This window comes from Aspergillus ambiguus (genome assembly GCF_047715705.1).
Source record: "Aspergillus ambiguus strain CBS 117.58 unplaced genomic scaffold BDV59scaffold_28, whole genome shotgun sequence".
NCBI classification, from domain to species: domain Eukaryota; kingdom Fungi; phylum Ascomycota; class Eurotiomycetes; order Eurotiales; family Aspergillaceae; genus Aspergillus; species Aspergillus ambiguus.
In genome coordinates this window covers 100,657-114,280 of record NW_027395541.1, presented here as the reverse complement: position 1 = coordinate 114,280, position 13,624 = coordinate 100,657, and the positions used below count along the sequence as shown (strand labels likewise).

Genomic DNA, 13,624 nt, shown 5'->3' with positions numbered 1-13,624 from the left:
GAGAACGAGAGAGTTGAAGCAGAAAAGAAGAACCAAGAAATCTCCCCGATCTAACCCTCTATTAAAACGGAAAGAGAAGAACGGAAAAGAAAAGGGATACTGTGTGAGGTGGGTGAAGAAGAGAAAATTCACACCGAGATAAAGATTTAGGGGGGGAGTAGAGAGAGGAGAGAGAGAGAGAGATTGAAGAGAAGAAGATTTAAAGTGGAGTGAGAGGAAGAGACGAAGTTTTGTGGGAGGAGGAGAAAGAGGCAAAGTTCCCGATTTGGTGTTAGTCCGGGAAGTCTGTTGGACTTGGATTTTTGAATAATAAGACCCTGGATGGCTTTTTTTCCCACTAGAGTTTTGGAAGCGAAGGCGAAAAAAATTTGGGAGAAAGATTTTCATTTTTTCAATAATCCAAACGATCGCTGGCTGGGCCCTGTCTAGTGGGTGGTACATCCAGACGGCCCCGAGTTTGGTTGTCTTAGGTTGAGATGCCAAAATCTGTCTTTGTAACTTCGTTTATGGATAATATCTAGCGATGCCCAATATTTTACTATACAAAGGTGAACGATCATAAAAGTGCAGCAACCAATCTGAAGCAGCCGAATGCAATCGTCGTGATCATCCCCCGCCAGGATGGAGACTACGGCCATCACGCTCTTCTTCGGGATCTCCAGAAGTAACTTAAAGTACCTGGGCAGAACCAGGAATTCCCTTGCCACCGTCACCTGACTCGCCACTGTTACTCAGCAGTCACGTGAAATCTCCATACGGAGATACTGTGCCCAACTTGATGTAGATAGACATTGTTCGTTCCGAGAAACAACACGAACTTAGTCTCGATTCAGAAACTGCGAATTTAGCTTTGTCCGGCGATGGAAAAGTAATAGAATTGCGTTGCATGAAAAGGGAGTCGTGGCATGGAACGTTGCCACAGGGCACATTGATACGGAGACAGGTTCCTATACAACTGTGTGCTTACCAGCGGATGGTACAACACTTGCTGGGGGCAGTTGTAACAGGGTGTTTGTTGGAGATTTCAGTCGCAACGAAAATGCATGAGGAGCCAACAAGGAAGAATTTGCGCAGATGATGGGACGTCTATAGCAGTCAACACTAGAAACTGCCTTAAGCTTTGGAATTTGCACGATAACACCACACAAAAGACTCCTTATGATTCCGGATCCTGGGAAATGACGGGGACAATCATCACATTATCTCCTGACGGAAGACTTATTGCTCTTATGTATTATGGTTACCAGAAACCGGACATCTACAGGGTTAATCTCTGGCGTCGTTCAACAGGAGAGGTGCATATGGTCCATGGTGACTGCTTGCCAAATATGGACAGATTAAGATCATTGGCATTCAAGCCCGACGGTACTCTAATGGCATATGGAGCAACGCATTCATCGGTAGAAGCGTGTGTTGTCCTGGACAAAAACCAGATCCAGCAGTTTTTTTAAAAAACAATCGGTTGAGTACTCCGTTTAGCTTATACGTGATACAATTCGTCGTCCACCTTCACTATTCCTCAAGCCATGCTCTTTTCGTGGGCCTCCTTGCCTGACGATTGTCGTCGGTAACGACTGTACGCAACTCCAACCAGAGCCACCACTACCACAAACATCACGACCTGCGACGAGCCAAACGGACGGACGGCGTTTGCTTTCGGGATGGCCGGGGCCGGCTGTTCGGCTGGAGTATCAACGACAACGGGATCTTGAGCAGAGGCCATCAAACGATCAGTAACGTAGTTTGGTTTAGATTCCTCTCGCCAACCAGCCTAGCAAACGAATGTACGTGTGTGCATGCATAAAAAGTGCAAGAAGACATGACCCCGGGGTTGAGGGTTTAAAAATTCACCAACGGGGTCAATCTAGAGCTCCTCGTGTTGGGTACCTTTGGCCTCTCCTTCAGACTCCAGCGGGAGCTCTCCACTCTTCGCAATCTTCACCGTCTGCTGGGGCTTGTCGCCCGGACCCTTGGGCACGTTCTCAATGGCCTCAACAATGTCGTAACCTTCAAGGACTTCGCCGAACACGACGTGACGGCCGTCCAACCAGCTGTGCGGAGTTATTAGTTTCCACTCGTCTCCATTCGCCTGTAAAAGAAGGAGACATACGAGGTAACAACAGTGGTGATGAAGAACTGGGATCCATTGGTATCCTTGCCGGCGTTGGCCATGCTGAGGAGACCCTTGCGGGTGTGCCGGAGCTTGAAGTTCTCGTCCTCGAACTTGTTACCGTAGATCGACTTGCCGCCGGTGCCTGAGATGGTCAGTTGTGGGTAGGCATCGACGTTTGAAGGATCCTGACCGTCACCGCGGGTGAAGTCACCACCCTGGATCATGAAGTTCTTGATAACACGGTGGAAGGTAGAACCCTCATATCCAAAGCCCTTCTCGCCAGTGGCCAGGGCACTAGACCTCAATGTTAGTCACAAACCGCCAAATACGTCCATTCCGTGAATTGGAATCATACCGGAAGTTCTCAGCGGTCTAGTCAAACACATAGATTAGCGTCAATTCACGTAGGTGGGTTGGAGGACTAGGTTACAAACCTTGGGGACAGTCTTGCCATACAATCCAAGCACGATGCGGCCCATAGGCTTGTCACCATGCTCGATATCGAAGAATACCTGCGCAAATACCCCCATCAGAACCCATTGACTATAATACATGATTGTCCCGCGCAATTGGCCACGGATGAGGTGCTACGCAGTAGATGGTCCCATACCTTACTGGTGATCTTCGGGCCACGGGGCTCCTTCGCTTCCTCGGCGTGGACCAGAGCCAGCCCAAGGGCCAGGACAAGGAAGACGGACAGGAAAATATTCTTGAAGTTCATGGTTGCTCAGCGGCGGTTGGAGCAGAGGGAGTGGAAGAGAAGAGGAAGGCGGAGGCCAGCTTGCGTTATTGTCGTCCGCGGAGCCGCTATGCGGAGATTCCCATTGGGGTAAGGTTGCGTTATTCACGGTAAATTACCAGTAACGTTTACCATCACCACACATTTTCCGCGTAATAACGTGAAACACCCGGAGAAACATTCTTACTGCTTGATTTCTTCCGGCCATATCGAATAGTCGCAGCAAGCAGCGACTGAACCCAATCCGCGCATTCAATTCCAACGAGACCAGGCACTTCCCACCCGCCATCATGGTACGCACCTGTCCATTGCAGACAGCGCATTCACCGACATCAGCTAATCGCACGATAGGTCTTCATTCTGGGCGTCAACTTCCCCGAGCGGAATCTCGTCAAGGCAAGCCCTCACCCAGTCCCCCGGCCGCTGCGCTCCGTGAACCTCCGGACCATCCTAACAGACTTCCTTAGAAATCGCTCGAATCGTTCTTTGGCATCGGAAACCACACATCTTCGCGCCTCTTGGCCCGCTTCCACATCCACCCAACATGCAAGGTCGGCGAGCTGGCCAACAAGCAAGTCCTTGACATCACGGCCGCTCTCTCGGACATGAAGATCGAAAACGACCTGCGTCGGCAAGTCCTTGATGATATCAAGCGGTTGAAGGAGAGCGGCACGTACCGTGGCCGGCGTCATGCTCTCGGATTGCCTGCCCGCGGACAGCGCACAAGAACTCAGGTGGGTGCTTTTAGTTCGAATTTGCGTGTCTCCAATGCTGATGGGTGTGATGCAGATCAAAACGGCGGTCAAGATGAACCGCATGGAGAGACGGCTATAGACATGATGCGGTGGTGGGTTTTGTTTGATTTCTGGGGCCTCGCATTTTGATTGATGTGAGGGGCATGGAATGGCGTTTATCTCTTCCTCTTCATTTTCGTTGATTTTCGACTCAGATTATGAGATGTATTATACTGGAAAATGAGTCAATCGTACTAAACCACCCTCCTGGTCTTACATACCAAGCGCAACCTATGATTGAAGCAGAAGTTTACAGTATAGCTGCGCCCATCCTTGATGATTACCAGATATCGGGATAATATTCAACACTAGAAGAGACTTGTGTCTATAAGAGAACAAAGGGCCAAAAACCAACAAACCGCAACTTTTCATCTAACAACACTAACGCCATGCCAATAGTCACCATATACGCTTACGTGGAAGACAACACGCCCTCACCACGGTTAATCTGGATGCGCTTGTCCTCACCGGCGCTGACAATGCCGACGGCCGCATCCCAACACACGCCAAACACCTTGACGCCCTCTCCACCAACACGCTTCGACGCCGATTTGCCTTCCTCCTCCAAGCTCTTCCGAGTGATCGAATACACGCTCTCGCCAACCACACCGTCCTTGTCCGTCTTCGAAGCTCGGATATCCCAGATGCGACAAGTGCCATCGTGGCTGCCGCTGATCAACCCGTAGTTGCTATGAGGATCGCGGGCCAGCGATACCACAGCGTTGGTGTGACCGCGCAGCGTCATCGCAGCGATGGTAGCGGCCGATACCCGGGGGTCGATGAGAGTGATATGGCGCGCGGAGGTACCGGCGGCGAGGAGATGGTGGTCGGGAAGATGGGCAAGGGAAAGAAGCGAGTGCGAGGTCGTCCGGGTATCCACCAGTGAGGCTGTAACGAGGTCCCACGTGCGCAACGAATGGTCCCAAGACGTGGAGTATCCGACGGTGGAGTCGTTCGAGTCGAAGATGGCCGCGGACACGGGAGCAGTGTGGGCGGACAGCAGCGCGAGAGGACCGCGCTGGGGGGTGCTCACGGCGGAGTTCAGCTTTCTTCTCTTGGAACTCCGCGAAGCGGCCGAAGGGAGGAGGTTTTCCGGGGCGGCTGGAGCGTCCGATTTCTTCGTCGACCAGAAACCCACCATGTGGTCAGAGGAGGCAGAGAGAATGCGATTCGAGGGCGCATTCACGGCCAGCGAGTTGACATCGAGCTTATGTCCGTAGAGCTCGAGCTGAGGAGTGATGGTCCCAGAGAATCCATCGTCGCTTTCAGAGTACTTCCACAGGCGCACTGTCCGATCCAGCCCGGCTGACACGATGGAGTTGGGAGAAACGAATTTCGCTGCCTTCACGGATGCGGTGTGTCCGACTTCTGTCGGAGACGGCGAGGTAGCCACTATCTGGGATGACATGTTCCACACACGGAGGAATCCGTCATAGCTTCCAGAGAGGATTCTCTCTTGGCCCTGGGGGACCGATGCGGAGGCCGTAGAGGCGGCGGGGGAGGTGGCGGACAATACATCGACCGAGCTCACCCAGTCATCGTGTTCGAAAGAGGCGATGTGGAGAGGAGGAATCAACGCCCTGACGTACTCGATTTCGAGCGTGGTTTCGGCAGAGATGCCGTTGGCCGTCAGGTATTCATCGATGGAGGTTCGGAGGAATGCTCCATTGATCAGGAACTCAAATGGGACCGGCTTGTCGTTTCCAAGGAGATTGTTCACCAGTGTCGACAGCGCATATCTCCGGAGCCCTAGCAGATGAATGAGCTGTTAGCGGACTTTGTGGCAAAACATTGTTGCAATAACTCACCTGTAGGAATCAAGATTGGGCCGGTATCTTCAGGTAGCGCAATGTCTTCTTGCTTGCTGGTGAGCTGCACACGGACCTGTCTCTGCACAGGCTGAGCCGCCGTGGCAGACGAATCAAAACCCTCACTCATTTTGAGGTGAGAAATGAAGCAAACGGAGTGGCTGATGGGCGATTACGAACTCTTCATCATCTGGTGGTTGCGGATGAAAAATGCGCCAAAGTGAGGAAAAAATACGGCGGGCGACGCGGCCACTTGCGCAAAGCGCGGAGATTCCCCGCAGGCCTACAGAAGGTTATTCAGAAAAGAGAATTGTTCTTGCTCGATTAAACAAATATCATTTATCTGTTATATACAATGCATCGCGTCCAGTTCCTAACCTCTAGAGACTCGTCGAATCTCTGCGATTGCTTTTCGCCGGTAGTCGGATTCCGCAAACAAAGCCTCGATAAGGTCGACAACCTCTTCAGGCGAGAATTCCAATCGCAGTTCTCCTTCTAACCAGAGGAACTTGATATCCGCCAGGGAGCTTTCGAGGATGTTGATCAGATACTGGAATTTTAGCCAGTTCCGCACGTAGACCGCAGTCATCGGTACACCTTCCGCGTCGCCTGAAGCCTCCGGAACGAAGAGATCTTCGAGCAGGGAGATGCGATTGCAAAAGGATACGAGACGCTGAGACTGTGGCTCCGAGATATCTCCCAGATCCTCAATGTCAATGATGATCTTGTTAATGACAGTTGATACCAATGACCCAATTGACTGGAGACACGCTGAGTGAGACAGGATCGGTTGCCATTCCTTGTAAATATCGCGGATTCTGTCAACCGTGGCGCTCACAGCATTCTCGCACTCACTGAGGAAAGGTTGTTCAGAACAGTGACTAAAACCTTGTGCACCATCCAGGAGGTCGGTGACAATCGTGCGTTGGGTTTTCATTTCCTTGCTGTAGGCAAATTTGCCAAACTTCTCAAGAGCCTCTATATCAGGCTGAAGCCTTGCCATCCCATGTTCCTGGACAAGACCGCGCACTTGTTCAGCAAGGTATAAGCTGTCATTATACAAGTACATCTGGCCAGACCTGAGCTTCAGGTCGTAGAACGAGGACGCTGTAGCTTTGAACATGGCAAGGATCAATGTTGGAAGCGCAAGCAAGCCAGCACCGGAGGACACCACACGCGAATGAGAGTGTCTAGAGAACAGTGAGTAGAGGTCCAAGTAGAACATCTGGGGGATCTGAACTTACAAAGGCTGAGATATGGCCTCAGAATCTGCAATCTGTTGTCGTACAATTGTTAGGATAGAATCAGGAATGTCCGTTACGGTATATTGCTCTCTTAGAGTAACCTCTCGAGAAGCAGCGGTATGGCCGCTGGCTTTTCCGTTGGCAGGTTCAGTAGACTGCGTGTTTTCAGTCTTCCCCGTATCAACCTCCTGTACGTCTTCGTCCTCATCGCCCCAGCCCCAGGCCTCCGCATCATCATCTTCAGTCGACTTATCTGCGGCCGAGGATGGTTCCGGTACAGCTGGCTTGGCCTCGTTATCGTCCTCGTCGTCGAGGCCCCAAGCACTGACGTCTTCTTCTTCGTCTTTATGTTGAGAATCAGAGGACTTCTCTTTGGGTTCATCTTCGTTATCGTCATCCCATTCAGCATCCCAGTCATCAGTTGTGGCAGTTTCCACGAAAGCCTCATCTTTCTGCGATATTTGTTCTTTCTCGATCCGCTCTACCACCTTTGTATCGCCCTGAGTTGCAGCGAGGACTCGGCGAACTTGATCCAACGAGTCGACACGTCGCTTTGTGAGCCAGAGACGTGGAGCTTGATTGACCCACGACACAAGCTCTTCTTGGCCATGCCATCCGAGTGATTCCACTTCCTTAGTGAACTTCAGCACCAAGTCTAGGGTATTCTCAAAATCCGCTAGCCCTGTGAGATCAGTTGGGATTGCCGACGATAGCCAGGATGATATAATTTTCGATGAGAGCGCGGGGATAAACGAGTTAGGGAATGAAGCGGTTATCGACGTTGGAAGCTTATGCCGCAGGAATTTAAGAACGCTCGCTACGCGGTCTAAAATATCTGAGACGGAGGATTGCGATAGCTGAGGACTGACGTCTATCGAAGACTCTCCGACTCGGACCTCGCGGCCTTGTCCTTGACTGGTGGATGATAAAATCGGGTCGATAGTTGCCAATATCAGATCCTTTTCGAATCGGTCAATTGCCGGTACAAGGATATCTAGCCGGGAGAGAGCCGCGATAGTCTCCTCCAATGGGTGCTCTATACGATATTAGTAACGGCAGCCAACATTCTTCCGTCTAGAGTTTGGGTACCTGAATCTTGTATGATCATAAATTTCCCGTTCTTATCTACCTGGAGCTGCTCGGTCCAGCGATTCTGGAGGAACTCGGTGACTTCCCGGCGTAAGCTGCCTACACTTACCAACAACACATGCGACACGTTGGTATGTGTGATCAAGCTCTCTCGTCTTATAGCCTTCTCTGTTTCCTCCAAGGTGTCAATGGTGTCCATAATCCTCCCCTCCGCAAGAATCGCTCTCCCTGTGTCGAGTTGCTGGCATAGCTTTTGCACTTCCTCCAGAGTCGTAGTAACAGCTTGGTTAAAGGCAATCTCGGTTTCAATCAGCCCAACTTTAGCAGCGGCATCCTCGACTTTCAGCTGGAGAGGCTGCGTGTTTTTATGCTGCTCGACGATCTCTCGTGCCGTTACCCTGGACCGTTCGATGTCTGCATGAAGCTGTTTGGCCTGGGATATCCATCCATCGGCGTCGAAGTCATTCTCGCGGCTTAAGGAGCTTATTTCGGCCTAGTCCAGTAGAGCGTGAGTCAATCGCAAAGATTCATTGCCGTCCAACGAGGTTGCTTACCTCCACCTGCTCCCTGGCCTTTGTCAGCAGCTCCAATTCCTTCGAGAGTGCCGACACTGGAAATTTGGCTGCGGCGACTTTCTCGGACCCTGGGTATCCCCCCTCCGTCACGAACTGCAGCACCGAGGAGCATATCTCCTGCTCGGAGGCGTTGTTGGTCATGGTGAGGGTTCGATGATCCAGTGCAAGGACGAGACAATCGATCCTATAGCACTAGGAAGCTGCCTCTGCAATTTATCACTGCGAGTCGTCACAGCAATCCTCCAGACGGCGCGAAGAGAGTCGTGGGGAGTGTATATGAGCGTGGGATTGTTGTTGAATGGCCCGATGCCATGTGACTTCACTGCTCACCGCCTTGGCATCAGACTAGACCAATTCGATCTATATCCTCCAACTTTCCAACTCCTTCTCGCCGGTCTTTTCCCAGGGTGAATGCGAGGTCGAATTGTTTCGCCTCCTGAGTCCCATAAGACTCTCATCCCAGTATCCTGAACTGGGTGTTTCTATGCGCGGTACGACTGTCTCTCGGTGTGGTGATCAACATATAAAATTGGGACCCAAACTCCACCCCAGTCCCAGATAATATTACTACCGCCCAACTCTCCCAGACGTCTGCTGCAGACCATCTGTGACAGAGACTCATTTCATCGTGTGGTCTCGTCTATCTCAGAGTGGCCTGTATTGGGCAACGCTTCGTCCAGCAATGTGAGTTTACTAGGTCCTGCGCCGATGAATTTTCTTTTTTTCTTTTCTTTTCTTTTTTTTTTTTTCGGTCTCTAGCCTTTTGAAATCTGCCCCGCTGCCCCTCCATCCTTAAAGCTCATGGCAATTCTGTATGCTACCTCGAATCTATCCGAATATGCCCTGTGTAGCCCTTTTTGTCTCATCACTGGAATCTTTCTCGGCCAGTATATTCGTTTGACGGAGGTCGGTGGCGTCAGGGCATATGCATTATTAGCGCGCGTGGATGGAAGAAAGGGCCTTAGCAACATTGGTTGCGCGAGTAGCACTTGGAGAACATGATTGACTAACCATGTCATAGATCATTACAACGAAGGCTCATCTCCGGGTCAAGGGTCCAGACGCATCTCCGGGGATCCCCAGGATCGCGCCGCAACATGTCGCCTAGCCAGCCCAGCCATTTCAAACTCCTCCAGAAGTTCAAACCTGACTACTCGCCCAGCGAGTTCGTCCAGTATGAATCGGAACGGACGGGCATGCGGGTGGTGGTCATTGACCAGAAAGGCCCCAAGGTGACCGGATATTTTGTGCTGGCCACCGAGATCCTTGATGATTCGGGCGCGCCTCACACCTTGGAGCATCTCTGCTTCATGGGGTCACGCAATTATAGATACAAGGGATTCCTTGACAAGCTCGCTACGCGGGTATACTCGAATACTAATGCTTGGACAGCCACAGACCACACGGCGTACACGCTGGACACTGCAGGCTGGGAAGGGTTCGCTCAGATCCTCCCCGTCTACCTCGAGCATGTTATCGCCCCGACCCTCACTGATGAGGGCTGCTACACGGAGGTGCATCACATCGATGGCACCGGAAACGATGCCGGTGTCGTGTATTCGGAGATGCAGGGTGTGCAGAACAACTCGGCAGAGCTTATTGATCTGACTGCTCGTCGCTTGACCTATCCTCCCGGCGTAGGCTTCCGCTATGAAACCGGTGGTATGATGGAGCAGTTGCGTGTCCTGACTGCAGACAGAATTCGCGAGTTCCATCGCGACATGTACCAGCCTCGGAACTTGTGTTTGATCATCACGGGTGAGGTAGATCACGAAAACATGCTTGAGACTCTGGACAAATTTGAAGATACGATTCTAGACGTCATCCCTCGTCCTGACGCTCCATTCAAACGCCCCTGGGTTGATTCTCAGCAGGCCCCGCCCCTGGAGAAGTCAGTCGTGCAAACGGTAGAATTCCCTGAGGAAGATGAGTCTTTTGGTGAAATTGAGATTCGCTTCTTGGGCCCGGATTGCACGGATCCCGTCCAAAGTATGTTTTTCTCTGGCGTTTCCAAGTACTATGGATATGGTGACTAACTTCAACCAGCCGGTGCTCTTAACGTTTCTCTCCTGTACCTAGCCGGGTCGTCTGCTTCTCTGTTGGATAACATCCTGGTTGAAAAGGAACAAGTGGCGAGCGCCGTCTACTATGCGACAGAGGACCATCCTAACATTGAGATCCGCTTCACGCTGACAAGTGTTGAGACCGACAAACTCGCTCAGGTGGAGAAGCGGTTCTTTGAAGTGCTGAACGAAGCCATGGAGAAGGAAATCGACATGAAGTACCTCAAAGAATGCATCGACAGACAGAAGCGGACCTGGAAGTTCTCCACAGAAAGCTCCGCCTCTTCATTCGCCGAGTATGTCATTTCTGACTTCCTATTCGGCAAGCGGGACGGTTCTACGATGCTCGACGTCGCAACTCTACAAGAATACGACATCCTGGAGAAATGGAGCGAGGGCGAATGGCGCAACTTCATTAAGAAATGGATCGCCGACGCCCATCATGTCACGATCCTTGGAGTTCCGTCTACGAAAATGTCCGACCAGCTCAAGAAGGACGAGGAAGCCCGAGTCGCCGAGCAGAAGAAGCGCCTCGGCGAAGACGGCCTGAAGCAACTCGCTGAGAAGCTCGAGAAAGCCAAGGCCGAGAACGACAAGGAGATCCCCCAGGACATGCTTGAGAAGTTCCGCATTCCTGGAGTCGAGTCGATCCACTTCGTGGAGACCATTACAGCTCGGTCTGGCGCAGCTCTCAAGGCCGGACGTCCCGACCACCAAGCCCAGCAGGCCGTGGATGCCGACGGCTCGGACATGCCGCTGTTCATCCACTTCGAGCACATCCCCAGCAGCTTCGTCCAGCTCTCGCTCATCATCTCCGCCCAGTCGGTCCCTGTCCAGCTTCGACCGCTGCTGTCTATCTACACCGAAGCGTTCTTCAACCTCCCCGTCGAACGGGACGGCGGGACGATCAACTTTGAGCAGGTGGTCGTCGAGCTGGAGAGAGACACCGTCGGCTACACCATGGAGGGCGCCCGCAGCGTGGGCAACTCCGAAATGCTTCGGATCTCCTTCCAAGTCGAGCTGGAGAAGTACAGCTCGGCGATCGCGTGGCTGCAGGAGCTCTCGTGGAAGTCGATCTTCGACGTGGAACGTCTCCGCGCCATCACAAGCCGTCTCCTCTCGGACGTGCCGGACGCCAAGCGCAGCGGCGACGACATGCTGGCCGCCGTGCACGTCATGGTGCACTACGCCGCGGAGTCGATCGTGCGCGCGCGCAGCACGCTCGTCAAGGCGCGGTATCTCAAACGGATCAAGCGCCTGCTCGCGGAGCAGCCCGAGGTGGTCGTCGCCCGCATGGAGGAAATCCGCCAGGCGCTCTTCCAGTTCGAGAACATGCGCGTGCTCGTCATCGCCGATCTGGAGAAACTCCAGAACCCCGTCTCCGCGTGGAAACCGTTCACCGAGCGTCTCGGCGCCGTGGCTCCCCTGAAGCCCATCACCGCCAGACGACCGCTCCTGAGTGAAGCCGGCCGGGACATCGGCGGCCAGTCGTACGTGGTGCCCATGCCGACCATCGACTCATCGTTCGCCTACGCCACGGCCCGCGGTCTCGACTCCTACGACCACCCCAAGCTCCCCGCCCTGATGGTGGCGATCGCGTACATGAACGCCGTCGAGGGCCCGCTGTGGGTTGCTGTGCGCGGGACAGGTCTCGCCTATGGCACCAACTTCGCGTACAACATCGACACCGGCTTCGTCAACTTTGACGTGTACCGGTCGCCCAACGCGCACAAGGCGTTCGAGTCGAGCAAGCAGATCGTCCTGGACCACCTGTCCGGCGCGATCCCATTCGACCCGCTCATGCTGGAGGGCGCCATCAGCAGCATCGTGGTCAGCTTCGCCAACGAGCAGGCCACCATCGCGAGCGCCGCCCAGGGCAGCTTCATCCGCCAGGTCGTGCGCAACCTGCCCGGCGACTATAAGGAGAAGGTGCTGAAGCAGGTCCGGGCCACCAGCGTTGACGATGTCAAGGGTGCCCTCCGGGAGATTGTGCTCCCTGTGTTTACGCCCGAGACGGCCAATATTGTGGTCACCTGCGCCACTGTACTCGAAGAGGTATGTTGTTTCGCTTGTAGAGACGGAAACGGTTGTGCCGTGTGATACTGACGGGTTGTAGACGATCAAAACCGGCCTTGAGTCATCGGGCTTCGCCCCGAAGGTGCAGTCTCTCAAGGAATTCGAGGACGACTACGGGTTGAAGGTTGGCGATGAAGACGACGAGGAGTCTGACGACGACGATGACGAGTACGAAACGGGATCCGAGGAAGATGAAGATGACGATGACGAGGAATCCGATGACGAGTGATGCTATAACGAACGGCAGTAGAAAGAGGCGAGGCCTCCTGGCGATGATGCTAGATCATGGAAGCCGTACATAGACTAAACAGAAATATAACCGCCGAGTCCCTGGCATCTCCCGGCCGTCATGTCGACTTTACACAGCATTCTCATCTGGGGCATGCATGGAAGAATTGATGTGTATATAATATACAAAAGACAGCATCTAGGCTATAGCAACACCGTACCAATACAGAAGAACCAGACAGCACAAGATGGCTCTCCAGTGCAAGACCAAAGCCCGCATCGAAGCCGAAAATAACAGGCCCCTCATGCTCTTACAATGACAGACACCACCCTAAACTAGGGCGACCGACAATCCACGCCAAAAATGCCCAACCAGGCTCAAGCCAAAAAAGAAACCCCTACCAGCTCAACGACTTCCGTCCCTTCGCCCTCCGCCGTCTCAGCACCGTCCGCCCTCCGCGCGTCCGCAGACGAGCCAGGAATCCATGACGGCGTTTCTGCACCCGCCGGGAGGGGTTGTATGTGGTTCGCTTACCGGCCAGCGAGGCACTAGCGGAGAACGAGCGGGACTGCTGGGAGAGCGCGGTGACGGACTGAGAGATCGGGAGCTGTGCGCGCATCGAGGAGAGGGTATGTTGCGAAAGCTGCGGTCTGAGGGAGGATGAAGTCGTGGAGATGGAGCGGAGAGTCGCAACGGACGTCGTCTGCGTGGTGTTCTTGAGGAGGGAGTTTCTATTCGAGACTAGTCAGAGTGGTAGGTTCAACGACGACGGTCAATACGAACGCACCTGGCGATGGTCGAGGCCATCGGGGAGGTCAGAGTCCGCACCGCGGACGGCAGAGCGCTGCAGCGAAGACACAGCATTGCGGTGCGTATAGAACAGGAACTTCGGAG

At 53.3% G+C, this 13,624-nt stretch overlaps 6 protein-coding genes across 6 annotated transcripts; 2 read left to right on the top strand and 4 right to left on the bottom strand.

Annotated features, from left to right (window-relative positions):
- Positions 1-182: 182 nt before the first annotated feature.
- BDV59DRAFT_183386 (uncharacterized protein) lies at positions 183-703 on the bottom strand. The gene has a single exon (XM_073690498.1). The coding sequence runs from the start codon at positions 636-638 to the stop codon at positions 426-428; it is 213 nt and encodes a 70-aa protein (XP_073545682.1). The 5' UTR covers positions 639-703; the 3' UTR covers positions 183-425.
- A 1,161-nt stretch (positions 704-1,864) lies between these two features.
- BDV59DRAFT_203918 (putative peptidyl-prolyl cis-trans isomerase) lies at positions 1,865-2,834 on the bottom strand (the record flags this gene model as incomplete). The annotated part of the gene is made up of 5 exons (XM_073694350.1): positions 1,865-2,051; positions 2,111-2,407; positions 2,469-2,485; positions 2,548-2,625; positions 2,724-2,834. The coding sequence occupies 5 exons, from the start codon at positions 2,832-2,834 to the stop codon at positions 1,865-1,867; spliced, it is 690 nt and encodes a 229-aa protein (XP_073545681.1).
- A 250-nt stretch (positions 2,835-3,084) lies between these two features.
- Positions 3,085-3,924, top strand: BDV59DRAFT_183381 (mitochondrial 37S ribosomal protein uS13m). Its single transcript, XM_073690497.1, has 4 exons — positions 3,085-3,145; positions 3,204-3,248; positions 3,320-3,586; positions 3,642-3,924. The coding sequence occupies exons 1-4, from the start codon at positions 3,143-3,145 to the stop codon at positions 3,684-3,686; spliced, it is 360 nt and encodes a 119-aa protein (XP_073545680.1). The 5' UTR covers positions 3,085-3,142; the 3' UTR covers positions 3,687-3,924.
- A 134-nt stretch (positions 3,925-4,058) lies between these two features.
- On the bottom strand, positions 4,059-8,503 carry BDV59DRAFT_194637 (uncharacterized protein; the record flags this gene model as incomplete). The annotated part of the gene is made up of 7 exons (XM_073692435.1): positions 4,059-5,395; positions 5,455-5,579; position 5,635; positions 5,833-6,644; positions 6,699-7,734; positions 7,788-8,280; positions 8,342-8,503. 7 exons carry the CDS (start codon positions 8,501-8,503, stop codon positions 4,059-4,061), a joined length of 3,966 nt encoding a protein of 1,321 aa, XP_073545679.1.
- A 956-nt stretch (positions 8,504-9,459) lies between these two features.
- BDV59DRAFT_203914 (putative zinc metalloprotease) lies at positions 9,460-12,730 on the top strand (the record flags this gene model as incomplete). The annotated part of the gene is made up of 3 exons (XM_073694349.1): positions 9,460-10,351; positions 10,409-12,480; positions 12,542-12,730. 3 exons carry the CDS (start codon positions 9,460-9,462, stop codon positions 12,728-12,730), a joined length of 3,153 nt encoding a protein of 1,050 aa, XP_073545678.1.
- A 397-nt stretch (positions 12,731-13,127) lies between these two features.
- On the bottom strand, positions 13,128-13,594 carry BDV59DRAFT_203913 (mitochondrial 54S ribosomal protein bL34m; the record flags this gene model as incomplete). The annotated part of the gene is made up of 2 exons (XM_073694348.1): positions 13,128-13,461; positions 13,518-13,594. The coding sequence occupies 2 exons, from the start codon at positions 13,592-13,594 to the stop codon at positions 13,128-13,130; spliced, it is 411 nt and encodes a 136-aa protein (XP_073545677.1).
- Positions 13,595-13,624: the final 30 nt, after the last annotated feature.

Excerpts from the sequence above, each read along its gene's own strand:
- BDV59DRAFT_183386 (XM_073690498.1), bottom strand. The coding sequence starts at position 638 with ATGGCCGTAGTCTCCATCCTGGCGGGGGATGATCACGACGATTGCATT.
- BDV59DRAFT_183381 (XM_073690497.1), top strand. Across the intron at positions 3,249-3,319 it reads CCGAGCGGAATCTCGTCAAG|AAATCGCTCGAATCGTTCTT; the intron begins GCAAGCCCTCAC and ends AGACTTCCTTAG. Across the intron at positions 3,587-3,641 it reads GACAGCGCACAAGAACTCAG|ATCAAAACGGCGGTCAAGAT; the intron begins GTGGGTGCTTTT and ends GGTGTGATGCAG.